The 16290-nt window shown below is 36.3% G+C and overlaps 1 protein-coding gene across 1 annotated transcript in view; it reads left to right on the top strand.

Annotated features, from left to right (window-relative positions):
* Positions 1-16290, top strand: part of KCNH7 (potassium voltage-gated channel subfamily H member 7) — a 141312-nt gene that overhangs the window by 54145 nt on the left and 70877 nt on the right. The window contains exon 4 of the mRNA XM_049615587.1: positions 14727-15152. Within this exon, the coding sequence (XP_049471544.1) occupies positions 14727-15152 (426 nt within the window). The remainder of the gene's footprint in view (positions 1-14726; positions 15153-16290) is intronic.

The following is a 16290-nucleotide window of genomic DNA, read 5'->3' on the forward strand; positions in this document are numbered from 1 at the left end:
AGTGTAACAGGGTAAACAACCTGTTAGGTAAAAAAAAAAAAAGAACAGAATTATAGAATTTCAGAGATCATCGTACTGATTTTGTGGTGTATATCATTTCTGTAGGATCCTTGGGAAGAATAATCAAGTTTAAAAACTGACAGGGATTCCATAAATACTTACTGAATTCATATTAAAGAAATAGCATTCCATTATTTGCAGCAAAATAGAGAAATCCATACACTCTTCAAAGATATTCAAGAGTAATTTTCACCAACCACCCATCAGATGTTCAGTTCTTTGTGAAAGCATTCCAACCAAATCAACTAGATGTTTTCTATGTCTAGGACACATCCTTTTATGAGAAAAAAAATATCCTATCATTTGTTTGAACTGGGTCCTTTCAAAGTGTTTGAGGTCTTTTAAAAAACAGATGATTTCCTAAATCACCACTTTAGACCTGGCCCATGGGTCAATATAGCATAATTGAGTTGTTCATAAACAAAGAAAAATTGCTATCTTACCAGCAAACACATGCAATCAAGAAACCGAACCATCTGTCTTCTGTCTCTGTCTTTGCATAATTGACTTCTCCAAGGGTCACCTCAGAGAACTTGGTTCAGTCAATAACTACATTTGGCATTGAATGTTATCTATAATTAAATTTTGAGTTGTTCAAGCTAAAAACACTGAAAATTATAATGATAACACTTATTTGGTGTTTATGGTGAAACGGGAATTATTTGTGGAAATTTATATATTTGTTGTGTACTGTACTTATTGTACAGTTTCCTGTGAGGAAGATATTGCTGTCCTAATTTGCTACTAAGGAATCTAATACTCAGGGAGATCTTTTATTTTTATTTTTATTTTTTATTTTTTGTTAGGTTTATTTATTTATTTCGAGAGAGACAGAGACAGCACTAGTGAGGGAGAGGTAGAGAGAGCGGGAGAGAGAGAATCCCAAGCAGGCCCTATGCCAAAACCATGAGATCATGACCTGAGCCAAAGCCAAGAGTTTGGACACTTAACCAACTGAGCCACCCAAGTGCTCCCTCAGGGTGAGTTTTTATCTATCTATCTTCAAACAATAGATATTTATTCACTTACTGTTCTGAAGGCTCAAAATGAAATGGCCATGGCAGAGCTGGGATATGTAACAGGGCTATTTCAGTCCAGAGTCTGTCCTGTTCAGCAATATTTGACAGATTATGGATTACTAATTAATGGAAATTATCTTTGTTTTTATTTTTGGTGCCATCATGGCCATCTAACATTTCTGTTTGTTTGTTTGTTTGTTTGTTTGTTTTTTCAATGTCCTACACGTGTATATCCATCCAAACAAGTGGCATTTAGGCTCTTGACAAGAAGTGGTTCTACATGAGTCTCTTTACTATTTTGTCACAGGTGATTAGGATTTTAGAAAGTATTTGATAACTATGAAAACATTCACACAGACCCTTAGAAAATAATTTCTTTGGGGCGCCTGGGTGGCTCAGTCAGTTGGGTGTCTGACTTTGGCTCAGGGCATGATCTCGTGGTTCACGGGTTCGAGCCCCGCATTGGGCTCTGTGCTGACAGCTCAGAGACTGGAGTCTGATTGGTGGATTCTGTCTCCCTCTCTCTCTGCCCGTGCCCAGCTCATATTCATATTTTCTCTCTCTCTCTCTCTCTCTCTTAAAAATAAATTTAAAAAAAACATTAAAAAAAAAAGAATTTCTTCTTCTGGAAACAGAATTTCTGGTCAAAAAACACAGACTTTATTCCCTTAAAAAAATATGTTGAATATTGGTATACTGCTTAGATAAGAAAACAGACACTGTGGAACCAGACAGCTTTGGGAAGTTAGTTAACCTCAGTAGTCACATCTGTAGAGTGAAAAAGACAATAGCACTGTCTTAGTTTTCTGGGCTGTCATACAAATTGCCACTAACTAGGTGGCTTCAAACAATAGATATTTATTCACTTACTGTTCTGAAGGCTCAAAATGAAATCAAGGTGTTAGCAGCAGAAGAATGTTCTCCCTCTCCTCTAAGGAAAAATCTGTTCCGTGCCTTTCTCTTAGCTTCTGTGTTGCTGGCAGTCTTGGTGTTCCTTGGTGTATAGATACATCACTCCAATCTCTGCCTCCCATTACCACATGACATTCTCCTGTGGATCTGCTTCTGTGTCTATTCCCTCTACTTACAAAGACACATGTCACATTGGATTAGGCCCCATTTCAATCCAGTGTGAACTCATCTTAACTTGATTGATAATATCTGCAAAGACCCTGTATCCAAATAAAGTCACATGCACAGGTATTGGATGTTAAGATTTGAGCATATCTTTTGGTTGGGGATGCAGTTCTGCCCACAATAAATACCTACAATTGTGACATTTAAATGAGATAACTGCCCATATCATTTTCAGTAAATAATAGGCATTCAATAAAGTTAGAGAATATTATGATTGATAATATTATAGTTGGCTCTGAGAACTCAAATAAGTTATTCAGTCTCTCTGACTCAGTTTCTTACCCTATAAAAATGGAGATAATTATGCTTATCTAAAAGAGCTGTTGAGAGAATTGAATGCTATAATTCAGTACTGAGCCTGGTAACTAACGTGAAAGATATTCAGTATTAACTGCCCTCTTTCTCAAAGACAAAGCACTGATAAAATGTGTAGGAGTTATCTGTCGGGAGTCCATGTTAATCTCTGCAGCATATTCCCAGGAAAAGATCCAAGTAGTAAGGTAATGCTAGCTGCTGGAACTAATAAACACCCATATTACTGTACCTTACCCAGTATTATGTTTCATGCTCAAGCAATAGCAGAAGCCAATATTCCTGTGCAATGAGTGATTTTCTTTCCCTTTGTAATTTGGTGACAAAGTTTCCTAAATTTGAGGCTCCACCATTCCACTGGATTTAAGGACTCAAGGCCTCGGAAACATCTGTGCTTACCAAATGGAAGGAAAAAGAGAGAGCAGGAAAAGATACACCTGCTTCTTGGAAGCTTCAGCCAAGAAGTGCTCTTCATCAGACACATACACATACCTAGATTCAAATAGGATTGGGAATGTCATTTGGGGCTAAGCAGACATGTTCTAGCAGCAACAACTCTATTCTATGGAAGGAAGAACAACAAATTTTGGTGCACAGCAGCTGTCTACCATAATCCTTTCTCTCACGTATTTTCCATATTGCCATCTCCATTCCCTTTCTCTTTCTCTTTCTGTCTGTCTCTCTCTCTCTCTCTCTCTCTCTCTCTCTGAGCTACAGACATGCCCACTCTTTGGCATACTTACTATGTATGTATTCCAGTCACCATGCTAAGCCCCAGAAATTCTGGCTATGCCCTTTTTCTTTTTCCCACATTTCAGTTATTCTCAGTATATTCTCTCTCTTTTTATACTCTCTTGGCAAATGAATCCACTTTCCAGAACCTCAACCATTGCCTATCTAGGATGAAATGTTGAGCTCCACCCCACTTGGGGGTTCTATCCTAGACTTTCTATCTTCCAGGCAGGCATCTTCTCCTATTGGCACCTGGAACGTCTACCTCCAGGTATCCTAGCTAAACTCTGTATCTTCCTTTCCCATCTGTAAGTCTGTTTCTTAGTTATCTGTGCTTTTGAAAAGCATTTGTGAAAGGTTTACTTACAAACTAGTGTGCTACGTGCTCCTTTTCCTTAAATCAGATCCATTTAAAAATATAGATAAAAGAAATGGAGAGAAGAGTGCATGTGTGAATTTTCCACAAGAAAAGAAAGAGAGAGGAGGCAAGGAAGCAAACAGGCCAGAGAGCATCTGGTATCAGCAATAAGGTGATACCACAAGCTCCCCAGATCGGCCTGGCACAGAAGTGGGGTGTCAAAACCAAAGGCCGTGTCCAGCTGGCCATTGGTATGAGAGTTAAGAGTTTATGGCTCTGAAAGAACCTGTAATTTTTTAATAGACATATGTTTCCAGTAATTTATGAATATTATGAATGCTTAAGATATTATCTAAACTATTTCTCATATTGGGTCACAAAATTTGAGCAGCAGATATTTTTTGTACTAGCATATATATTACATACAAAACAAAACACTAATCCTAACATTAAATGAGCCTACATGACTCTGATTTTTACAAAATTGTACTGTCTTCCGACTCAGCCAGATATACCTGCAAACATATACATGCACACACAGGCACAAATTGTAAGATGTCTACTTTAACCTAAGCCTTAGAAAATTATTTGATTATGAACAGCTGCAGTGTTTCTACTACCTAAGTCCTATATTTTATTTGTTCAAAAAGCTTCCGATGTGACAGACTTTATTGTGTGAATCTTTTGCATCTTTTAATTTAAATATTTGGGGGATCATCAGTGGAGCTGCCTGTTTTAAGGAAAATTACTCAGATTTTGCTGGACTGGTTAAATCATCCCCTGAAAAGCCAGGGGAATTTAAATCTTTCCTGATGCTATCTTATCTCTCTGATTCATTTTGTTACTACTTTTTCCGATAGATAAAAATACAGCTAGCCTATTAGTTAACTGCAAGTCCCAAGTAAAGGATAAATAACAGATGAGCAGTTTCTACCAACACCTCAGCATGGCGTTTAACAGCTGCCAAAAGTACTGTATAATCTTTTGGAAAGCTTAATCGTTCCCTATTGCACTTTTCAAAAGAGAAGAGTAGTTATTAATCCTGGTATTCGCACACAATTCTCGCAGTAGATCTTCATTGAATAAATAGTGCTATTTTGTATAAAGATTTTGGTTTTATATAACACTGAATTGTTACAGGTTAAACAAATAGCAATGTGCAAGCAAGAAGAAAAACTGAATTTGGTAAAGAAAACCATATTTTAGTCTGTGTTAAACTGTACATTTAATTGGTGGTTTCAGGAAAGAGAAAATAGAAGTGTCTTTCTGGAGACCATGGAGTTCCCCTTTTTATATAGTGAGAGGTTTTTTCCCTTTTTTCTTTCACTCTTAAAAGAGAAGCCTTATAATAGTTCAATTAATCATGTTTTATGTTTCTAAAGTATGTTATTTCTCAAATGTGTGGGAGAAGTTGGCTGTCTTAAGGAAACGTACTAGATTGTGTAGCAGCCTTTGTCTATTCAATCACTGGCACCTTAGAATCCTATTCACAGTTTTAAAACAAATATTTGCCTGCCTACTATGCCATTTCCAACATAATGGCTCTAAAGCACTTTCATGATTAGTATTAACTTACTTGTGACTTATGATTTATATATTTATCCTATTTCCAAAGAAGTATGAAGTGACGTTGTATTATTTTATTTTTCTTTTTTGGGGGGGGGTGGAAAGAGAGAAGGGCAGAGAGAGAAGGAGAGAGAGCGCGCGCACAGAGCTGACACAGGGCTCCTACTCACAAACTGTGATATCACCACCTAAGCCAAAATAAAGAGCCAGAAGCTTAACCAAGCAAACTTCCCAGGCGCCCCTGTACTGAAATTTTAAACTCACAGTTTTCTGCAAGGAGGCAAATGGAGACTGTAATTAATGAAAGAACTCTTACTGTCATGTTTTTTTCTATTATTTTATTTTATTTTATTTTTATTTTATTTTTTATTTAAAAAAATTTTTTTAATGTTTATTTATTTTTGAGACAGAGAGAGAGAGAGCATGAACAGGGGAGGGTCAGAGAAAGAGGGAGACACAGAATCTGAAACAGGCTCCAGGCTCTGAGCTGTCAGCACAGAGCCCGACGCAGGGCTCGAACCCACGGACCGCGAGATCATGACCTGAGCCGAAGTCGGACGCTTAACCGACTGAGCCACCCAGGCGCCCCTATTTTTTATTTTTTAAAATTTACATCCAAATTAGTTAGCAAATAGTGCAACAATGATTTCAGGAGTAGATTCCTTTGTGCCCCTTACCCATTTAGCCCATCCCCCCTCCCACAACCACTCCAGTAACCCTCAGTTTGTTCTCCATATTTATGAGTCTCTTCTGTTTTGTTCCCCTCCCTGTTTTTATATTATTTTTGTTTCCCTTCCCTTATGTTCATCTGTTTTTTCTCTTAAAGTCCTCATATGAGTGAAGTCATATGATTTTTGTCTTTATCTGACTGACTAATTTTACTTAGCATAATACCCTCCAGTTCCATCCACGTAGTTGCACATGGCAAGAATTCATTCTTTTTGATTGCCGAGTAATACTCCATTGTATGTATATACATGCCACATCTTCTTTATCCATTCATCCATCGATGGACATTTGGGCTCTTTCCATACTTTGGCTATTGTTGATAGTGCTGCCATAAACATGGGGGTGCATGTGTCCCTTCGAAACAGCACACCTGTATCCTGTGGATAAATGCCTAGTAGTGCAATTGCTGGGTCTAGGGTAGTTCTATTTTTAGTTTTTTGAGGAACCTCCATACTGTTTTCCAGAGTGGCTGCACCAGCTTGCATTCCCATCATGTTTGATTGTCATGTTTTTTAAACAAAAAAGAAATTAAACCGTTTGATTTCTCAATATCGATTATTTCCTAGAAATGGATTATAAAAGGATTATATAATGCCAATGTTTACCAAAATGACATTAACTAACATAAACATTGTGTTTAGTGGCAGCATTAAGGAGGAAAAATGCAAAAGCATACATATGCCATTCCAGAATGAAAGCTTGAAGTTTGAATATGAATTGTTAATAAAGTAAAAGTATTTCAAGACAAGGTCTGACCTAATGGGTCTCTGAGATGTGGCTGTATTTTTTAATCTAACTTAATGAACAAAGTAGCCAAGTATACTCACAGGAATGAGCATCTGCAGACTTAGCATGTTCAACTATCTTCTTGTAACATGATTTGTCTGAGCCACCAATTTGACGGGACTTTAAAGGCAAACATTTCAAGGCTGCCAAAGTTGGCATTGTGTGTAGTCTGTGTGGATGGATGGAGGCCGACATAATATGAATGAGATGTGCAGAGAGCACATTAAACGTTCTGTTGTAAAAACAGCAATCCAAGCTTACCCAGCAAGGAACCAACTCATTTCTGATAAGAGTGAGCCCTTGTGATTTGTGCAGACCCAGTTCTTTTTTTTCCATCAGGAAACTACGTCCTCAAATTATCTTAGGCTTTTCTGGCTGAACTTCTAAAATTCCTTTTTTTATTATTGTGAAAAAAGGTGGACTATTATGAAAATAAAAGGAATACTATATGCCCACCCCCCAATTTCAGTAATAGTCAACATATGGCTAACGTTGCTACATGTAACCAGACTTTCTCTCTGCCTTCCATTCCACCTCTCTGGATTACAATCACCCCCACTTTCTGAAGCTTTGCTTTCTTCAGTTTCAGTTACCCATGGTCAGCCATAATTTGGAGGCAGATGACCCTCCGTCTGATCGTCTGTTTATCACAAAAGACCAATGGTAGCCTAATGTTATGTCACAATACCTATACATACATCTCACTTCATCTAATCACATAGACATGTTATTACTTCCTTACAAGAAGGTCAGTGAACTACAATAAGATATTTTGAGAAAGAGAGAGACCACATTCACATAACTTTTATTACAGCATATCATTACAATTGTTCTATTTTATTGTTACTGCTGTTGATCTCTTACTGTGCCCAATTTATAAGTTAAACTTTATCATAAGAGTGCATGTATAGGGAAAAACATTATATATGTGTGTGTATATATATATATATATATATATATATATATATATATTGAGTTCAGTACCATCTGTAGTTTCAGGCATCCACCCTGGGTCTTGGAATGTATGCCCCACAGTTATTCCATATATTAAAGCAAACTCCCAAATGCACTTTATCCATAAAGTATTTCACTATGTACCCCTAAAAAGTAAATACTAGTAAAAAATAACCACAATATCATCACACCTAAAAACAATCGTCAATAATTCCTGTGACAGTTTGTTTCCAAGATGGCTATAATTTATTCCTTCCTTCTGGATCTATGCTATTCTTCTTCTATCAAAATGTAAAGGCTACTCCTCCATATTCTTGAATCCAGGCTGGCCTGTGACTGCTTTGGTTAATAGAATATGGCAAAAATGATGCTGTACTATACCTAGACCTTGACTTTAAAAGGGCTGGATGTTTCTATTTCTCTCTTGGGAGAACTGAATCTCCACATTGACATATTACTACCCTGCTGCAGAGACCATAGGGAAAAGTGCCATGAAAAGGGACTATATGAAGAAATTATATATAAGTTTTATAAAAACTGTATCTATGTATATGTATATATATACACACATATGCATATATATATATATACATACACACAGAGCCTTTATATTATATATTTCTCTATATAACTCTATATATACACACAGTTTCTATAAAAACTATATATATAAAAAGTCTCTCTATAGCTAGATAAGTAAATATAGATATATGTCTTTAGATTATATTTATCCATATCTATATTTATCTAGAAAAAAAGAGCCACCCAGCTGTTCCAGCATCTGTCATGAGGCCAGCCTTACAACTATCCCCACCAAGGTACTAGAAATATCAGTTAAGACTTTCTGGATTCTCTACACAAGCTCAGCCACACCTAAACATCATTGAGTGACCCCAGTTGACACTGTTATGGAGCAGAAGAATGGCCCAACTGAGCCCAGCCTAAATTTCTCATCCATAGAGAGCCACTCTATAAGCCACTATGTTTTGGTTTAGTGTTTTCCAGTGAATAGATAACTAAACATTTCCTTAATATTTTCAATGTCTAGTCAATGTTCAACTTTCTCCAATTGGTCCATAAATGTTTTGGTTATAGTTGATTTGTCTGAATCAAGATATAAATAAGTAAGCCTAGAATTCTAAACAACAATGAAATTACTTTATGTAAATACTTCCCATTTTATCAGCTACTTTTATAGAAATTACCTAATGTGATATGGTAGCTCTGTATAGAGAGGTAATTTGAGCAAAGATTCTATCTCCATTACACAGATGAAAACACAAGACAAAACAAAAAAGCATAGATCCAGAGAGATTAAATTAATTACAAGAAAAAAATGTATCTGGAATTTAAACCCAGATCTTCACATTTAAAGTCCATCAACTAATGAATGAATAAAGAAGAATATATATATCTATCTATATATACATATATAGATAGATATATATTCTATATATAGATATAGATAGATACATATATATATCATATATATATACACACATATATATGAGAATCCCAAATTATATATATATATCTCCACAATGGAATAGTACTTTGCCATGAAAAGAATGATATCTTGTCATTTGCAATGACACGGATGGAGCTAGAGTGTATTATGCTAAGCAGAATAAGTCAGTTAGAGAAAGACAAGTGCCATATGGTTTCACTTATATGTGGAATTTAAGAAGTAGAACAGATGAACATAAGGGCAGGGGGGAAAAAAGGAATGCAAACCATAAGAGACTCTTAATCTTAACTGTAGAGTACAAACTGAGGGTTGATGAAGGGGAGGTGGGTGGGGGATGGGCTAAAGGGTGATAGGGATTAAGGAGGACACTTGTGTTGAGTCCTGGGGTTATATGTAAGTGATGAATTACTAAATTCTGCTCCTGAAACAAATATTACACTGTAGATTAACTAACTAGAATTTAAATAAAATTTGAAAATGAAATAAGTAAAGTCTAGAACTCTTTGCCTTATTCCATAAATGGGTTAGCCTTCATAGATTTATATTACTGTGATAGGCTATAATAAAACTCATTGAAACCACAAAGAAACAAATGTTTCCTTACTCCTCATCCTTATCTGAAGATGCATTTATTTCTCAAAAGTGTCCTTTTCTCAATCTCTGCCACCTTTCCTTAATACAGGCTTTCCTGATCTCTCTGCATTTGTCTCTTTCTTCCATACCAAAGTCCTAATTTATCTCCAAGCCTCTAATCCTGCCCCCTCTGGTTTCTCCCGCTTTCCATTGCCAGATGCATTTATCTAAAACTAAATTTGGTCACCTTGCCTTCTCTGTATGGTAACCTTTAACAATTCTTAAACCAATATTCACAGAAAAGAATATTCTCAAACAGCCATAAGTTCCTCCAGAAAATCTTAAAAATTTGTGTATGTTGGTGAAAGCTCAAAACAACAAAATAATCTGACTCAGTAAGATAATCACTTAATAACATAGTGCTACCTGACTTCAGTGCCTATGACCACATTTGGATTTATAATGAGACCTCATGGTGCTAAAATATGCTCTATAAATAAAAGTTTTGAAGTGATTGGCTAGTAGAATTCATGAGAGAATTGAATGATTATATAACACAGGCATACCCATGCAGAAATCAAAAGAACTTGTACCATATAATTTGGTACCATACCAATTACTGCAAATGCATTGTCAAAACACATTCCATTGCTATATTTAACAAATTTCAATGGTTAGCTATCAATAGGTATATTGAAATATAACAAATGGATTAACTTTCTGAAGCCAGTTCCAAAAATCATTTGAGTAGATAATCACTAAATTTAAAATTTAATAATGCCCCAAAGCAAAACTGAACTTCAGGTAAGCAAAGACTTTTATAGAGTATGAAGGAACATGATTTAAATGGGATTTTGAAGCCCAGTAGGAGAAAAATTTGAATTAAGAGTTAGATCAGATTACCCTAAAATAACAGTAAAACTTTGAAGTGTTATTTTGTTTATTTATTTATTTATTTTGAGAGGGGGGAGGAGCAGAGAGAGAGAGAGATACACAGAGAGAGAGAAAGAGAATCCCAAACAGGCTCTTTGCTGCCAGTGTGGAGCACAACGTGGGGCTCAATCTCACAACCATGAGATTATGACCTGAGCCGAAATCAAGCATTGGACACTTGACTGAGCCACCTAGGACTCCAATCTTTGAAGTATTTTGACAACATACCTGATATAAAGGCATTGAGGTTAAGAATAGAGAAAAATATTTTACCCCTTAGATCAAACCCCACACAGTACCCAAATGTCAACAGTTTTTGACTTACAGATGTGTCAAATACTCAATTAGTGATGATAGTTTGAATTCATTGGTTTGCAAATATTTTGTAATTCATCTATTGTCATTTTTTGTCATTGTATTAGTATTCTAGGACTGCCATAGCAAAATAAAATGGATTTCTTAAAACAACAGAAGTTATTGTCTCACAATTCTGGGGGCTCGAAGTTCAAAATCAAGATGTTGACAAGGTTGGTTCCTTCTGGAGGCTCTGGGAGAGAATATGTTCCAGGCTTTTCTTCCAGGTCCTAGTGGCTACCACCATTCCTTGTGTTTCTTGGCTTGCAGCTATATCTTCCCCCATTGTCACATGGCATCATCCCTCTGTTTCTTTGCATCTCTGCCCCAAAATTTCCCTCTTTTTATAAGGATAACAGTTAATCACATCAAGGCCCACCCCAATCCAAGATGACTTCATCTTCCTTTGATTACATCTACAAGGACCCTCTTTTCAACTAAGGTCATATTCACAGGTACTGGAGGTTAGGACTTCAACATACCTTTCTGGGATTCACAGTTCAACCCACAACAGTCATATTAAGAGATATAAACATAAGGAGTTTTAACTTCCTTTTACTTTTGCATGTATTTCCTTAACACTAAATAAAAATAATAGCCGTTACCATTGAGATACTGTAATAAGTATCTTTCCCTTAAAAGGAGTCTGTACTTTATTCAAGTGTGAGAAACTGACCTATAGGAGAAAGCTAGATATCCCTATCACATTAGATCTTCCACAGCCTGTCACTGTCTTTCGGTACTGCCATCCCCACCACAGCTTCCCTTGCCTTTTATCCATCAGCAGCATAAGGCAGCTTGTAATTCCTCAACACACAACAGATTATTCCATGCTTCCCTACCTTTGTTCATTCTGTTTCCTCTACCTGTACTATTCTTCCCTTGCCAGTATCCTCATTCCCCAGCTGCATTCTTTTCTTTTTCCCACTTGAAGTCTTAGTTCAAGTGACATCCTTCCCTCAAAGTCCTCTTTAGGGACCCCTTTCATCAGCACCACCACCAACCCCAGAAATGAACCAAGTGGACCTCAGCAGGGCTCCCATTTTCCTGCATGTCTTTTTCTCCCAGTAGACCGTAAACTCTGCAATGTCTAGGACAGTATCTTCCCAAGGTTTCAGTCTCCAGCTCTTAGCACAGTGGTTATCTAACTGTTAAAAGAATGCTTGCATGTGTGGGATGGAAAGGGCTCCATCCACAGTTTTCACTTCTCAGGGGATGCTCCATTGTGCTGAATGCAGTCTAACTTAGACTTCTGCTAAAACAAGTATTCAAACTGCCCTCTGTGGGAGGTTGGTATCAGGGGCATGTCACTTAAGCAGGAAACAAACTTAGACAAATATCCCTTTCTTTAAAAATGACTTTTTGGGCATTCTCTTTGAATAACTATATACCCTTTTTTAATGAGAGATATTTGTGAATTTAGGGATTTGGTAAGATCTCCACAGTTCAAAAATTTTAGCCAAGACTTGTCAGAGTGCATAAAAGAATCTACTGAGAGAGGGAACTGGAAAGATATAATAGGTCCATGTTTTAGATGACTTTGAGAGGCAAAATAAGGTTTTGGGTTTTACTTCTTACACTCCGAATCTTCCCTGCTTTTTTTGTTTTGCTTTGTTTTGTTTTGTTTTTTAGAAAAGGACATTATATAATGACATCTTAAGAGCTGATCCATTCTTTCTGGACCAAAATGTTATAGGCTTGTTTTCTGTACTGACCGTTACAGGATTAGAGTCCTATCAGTTTGCACTCATCAACTGACAGATTTTCCAAACATACTCCTCTTTAGAGTTAGAGATTGAGATTGAAATCTTGGACTCTGAAGATTTTTAGTCTTCCAGAAACAATAAAATCACTTTTTTTCTAGATTTCTTTTTTTTACCAATAATTAATTCCTATCCTTTCTCATAATAGCTTAAAATAAAGCCCTATTTCCTGTTCAGATTTACTCTGGACTGAAAAAATGGTTAAGTTCATTATTATTATTGATTTGTTATTATTATTATTTTTTTTAAACTGAATTAAATCAGTTTAGCTCTTATCTTCAAACATCTTTGCCTATTTTAACTGAACTCTTCTGGTATACTTAAAAATCATGTTCTACCTCACTTGTGGTTGTTACTATACTTCTCAAGTTTTTTTTAAAATAAGAATGGTAACTCATTATATGTGGAGAAAAAAGGTGTGAGATGTGACAATGAAAATAAGATTTAAGAATGAAATTTGCCTAAGATATTGTTATAATCAAGTTAAAACCTACAGGGATAGAATTATCAAGAACGCAGAAATAATACTCTCTAACCAATAGGAGATTGCCTGAGGTTCATACTGCAAAGATGAGCATATATTAGCTGTATTTGCAAGAATCTAGCCTAAGAAAATTTATTTAGTGAAATTAACTCTGAAATAGGGCCATTGTGTATAGGTGGAATATTCATAATACAAGATTATAACTTACTGCTCCCTTAAAACATGTCTTTGCCATTTGTGGAGTCATCAAAATTTTTTATTTTTTGTAAAACCCATATATTTAGACTAATTACATTTTCTAGGTAGCTAGGTAACCTTTTTGTTTTGAGCTTTGTTCTTGAAACTTAGTCTAAAATTACCAACTCATGGGGACACCTGGGTAACTCCATTGGTTAAGTGTCTGACTTCAGCTCAGGTCATGATCTTGCAGTCTGTGAGTTTAAGCCCCATATCAGGCTCTGAGCTTATAGCTCAGAGCCTGGAGCCTGCTTTGGATTCTGTCTGTCTGTCTGTCTGTCTCTCTCTCTCTCTGCCCCTCCCCCACTCACACTCTATCCCTCTCTCTCTCTCAAAAATAAAACATTTAAAAAGTTAAAAAAAATTACCAACTCATGAAATTTTCTACTGGGTTATGATTCAAATTGAACTCTCATTTTTTCAGATCAATCAAGACTCTAAAAGATGAGCTATTTTATTTTACCCAGTGTCTTGTTATGTAGAACAAATCTCAGGGTTTACGTACCCCTTGGTGATACTAATCTTGCAACATTTCCAGATCGATATTCTGAACATCTCTTTGCACCATTGTCTTTTCATGATTCTCTACATGTGATGGAGGAGTTTGGGTGAAAGTACATTTGTCCCAGGTTATAAAATATTCTCTCAACCTTTTAGGAAAAAGACTCCTTTGTGTTTATTTTAATCTCTTGTGTTTTCCGCATCCCCCCCCCCCAAGGTTAAAAACAGATTGCAGGTGGAAAAATTGTAATTAAAGATTTCAATGAGTTGAGTTTAATTTATCAGGGTTTAATTATAAATTAAATATATGTAAATTAAATATGAATCTGGATCCAAGTAGGCTGTTTCTATTCATTACAGACAACCCTTTCTAAGGCTTGAAAACTGAATTACTCGTGTATCAGTCTGATTTTATGATTTTCTAAAAACGGGTATGTGTTTTTATTTCTGAGTAGTAGTATGTTCCAAAGGAACCCGCAACCATTCCTTGCTATCAGAGTGACAATATCCATTACTTTCAGTGCAAATCATGTTTATCAAGAAATACCAATGGAGTTTTCTGGGGTCAAATATACCACATAGTGGGGGGGGGGATATTTGGGTTCGTTTCAATGTACGTGTTTTTCTTACTTACACACTTCACAATTACATGCATTCTTCCTAATCGATTTTGACGTATAATTACCTTCATATTTTTATAGGTTAAGAGGTCACATAATGACATTTTTATATACTGTGTAATGTTCTCTTCTGTGTTCAGGTTCTCTCTTTAGGAGCAGATGTCCTGCCAGAATATAAACTCCAGACACCACGTATCAACAAGTTTACAATACTGCACTACAGCCCCTTCAAGGCAGTCTGGGACTGGCTTATTCTGCTGTTGGTCATATACACTGCTATATTCACGCCCTACTCTGCAGCCTTTCTCCTCAATGACAGAGAAGAACAGAAAAGACGAGAATGCGGCTACTCTTGTAGCCCTTTGAATGTGGTGGACTTGATTGTGGATATTATGTTCATCATAGATATTTTAATAAACTTCAGAACCACATATGTAAATCAGAATGAAGAAGTGGTAAGTGACCCGGCCAAAATAGCAATACATTACTTCAAAGGCTGGTTCCTGATCGACATGGTGGCAGCAATTCCTTTTGACTTGCTGATTTTTGGATCTGGTTCTGATGAGGTAAGAGCTGCTTAAGACTCTTATTTTTGAAAAATCACAATTACTAAAGTGCATCTATCTCGACTGCCAAAAAACCACAAGTGGTTGCTTTACAAACGTCCTATATCTCAGAGACGAAATTCACTTCATTGGAAATGCTATAAAATGAAATGGAACAATTTTGCCAGTGCAAACAATTCATAGTTCTCTCTTTTTATACTAAGAGATACTAAAGACTATTTATCTTTTAACCAAGAAAACAGACTGTAGGAAAAGCGTTTCATAACACATAACACATTTCCAGAATGTAAAGTCTCTACATGTTAACTTCATGGGTATAAAGTCTCTTTATTTCTTAACTCATAATTGCAGTTTGAGACAGCCAGAGCTTAGTTTATGTTCAAATTATATAGAAGAGGCATCTCCTGAAATGTCGTGTTCAAAACTCTTTCTCTTAGATAATATCTACGTTGGAAAATACTTCTGTGTCCCCAATATCTTATAAAGTTGGAAACTTCAAGGAAATCTGACAAGTACGTGTACAGTGTGCATTTTCTTGATAGAGTCCACAACTTTAATCAGATTCTCAAAAGGTTCTTTGATCCAAAAGTTCTCCTAATGTCCCCTCCACTTAATTGCCACTAATTTTTATTATAAATAAGTTTCCTGGATTCTGTCATGGAAGGATTTACAGAAGATGTGAAAGTAATTCTAAGGGAATGGCTTGGGAAAGATAACCTCAATGTGGGGGCTCATGAGTGTTTCAGTCAGTTAAGTGTCAGACTCTAGATTTCAGCTCAGGGCATGATCTTTCAGTTTGTGAGTTTGAGCCCCTTATCGGGTCTCATGCTGGCAGTTTGGAGCCTGCTTGAGATTCTCTCTCTCTCTCTCTCTCTCTCACTCTCTCTCTCTCTCTCCTCCCTTCCTCCCTCCCTTCCTGCCCCTCCCAGGTCATTCTCTCTCTCTCTTTCTCTCAAAGTAAATAAATAAACTTAAAAAAAGATAACCTCAGTGTGTTGAATTTTTAAAATTCAGGGTAAACCACATCTTTTCTTTTTTGTTTTTAAGAGGAGATCAGATATCAAAAATGCCTCCTGCAGATGTTTGCTCCCTGACCGATTAAGGAATCCTCCTCTGCCAAGAGGAACAATTGCTTTAG

Source organism: Panthera uncia (genome assembly GCF_023721935.1).
Source record: "Panthera uncia isolate 11264 chromosome C1 unlocalized genomic scaffold, Puncia_PCG_1.0 HiC_scaffold_3, whole genome shotgun sequence".
NCBI lineage: Eukaryota > Metazoa > Chordata > Mammalia > Carnivora > Felidae > Panthera > Panthera uncia.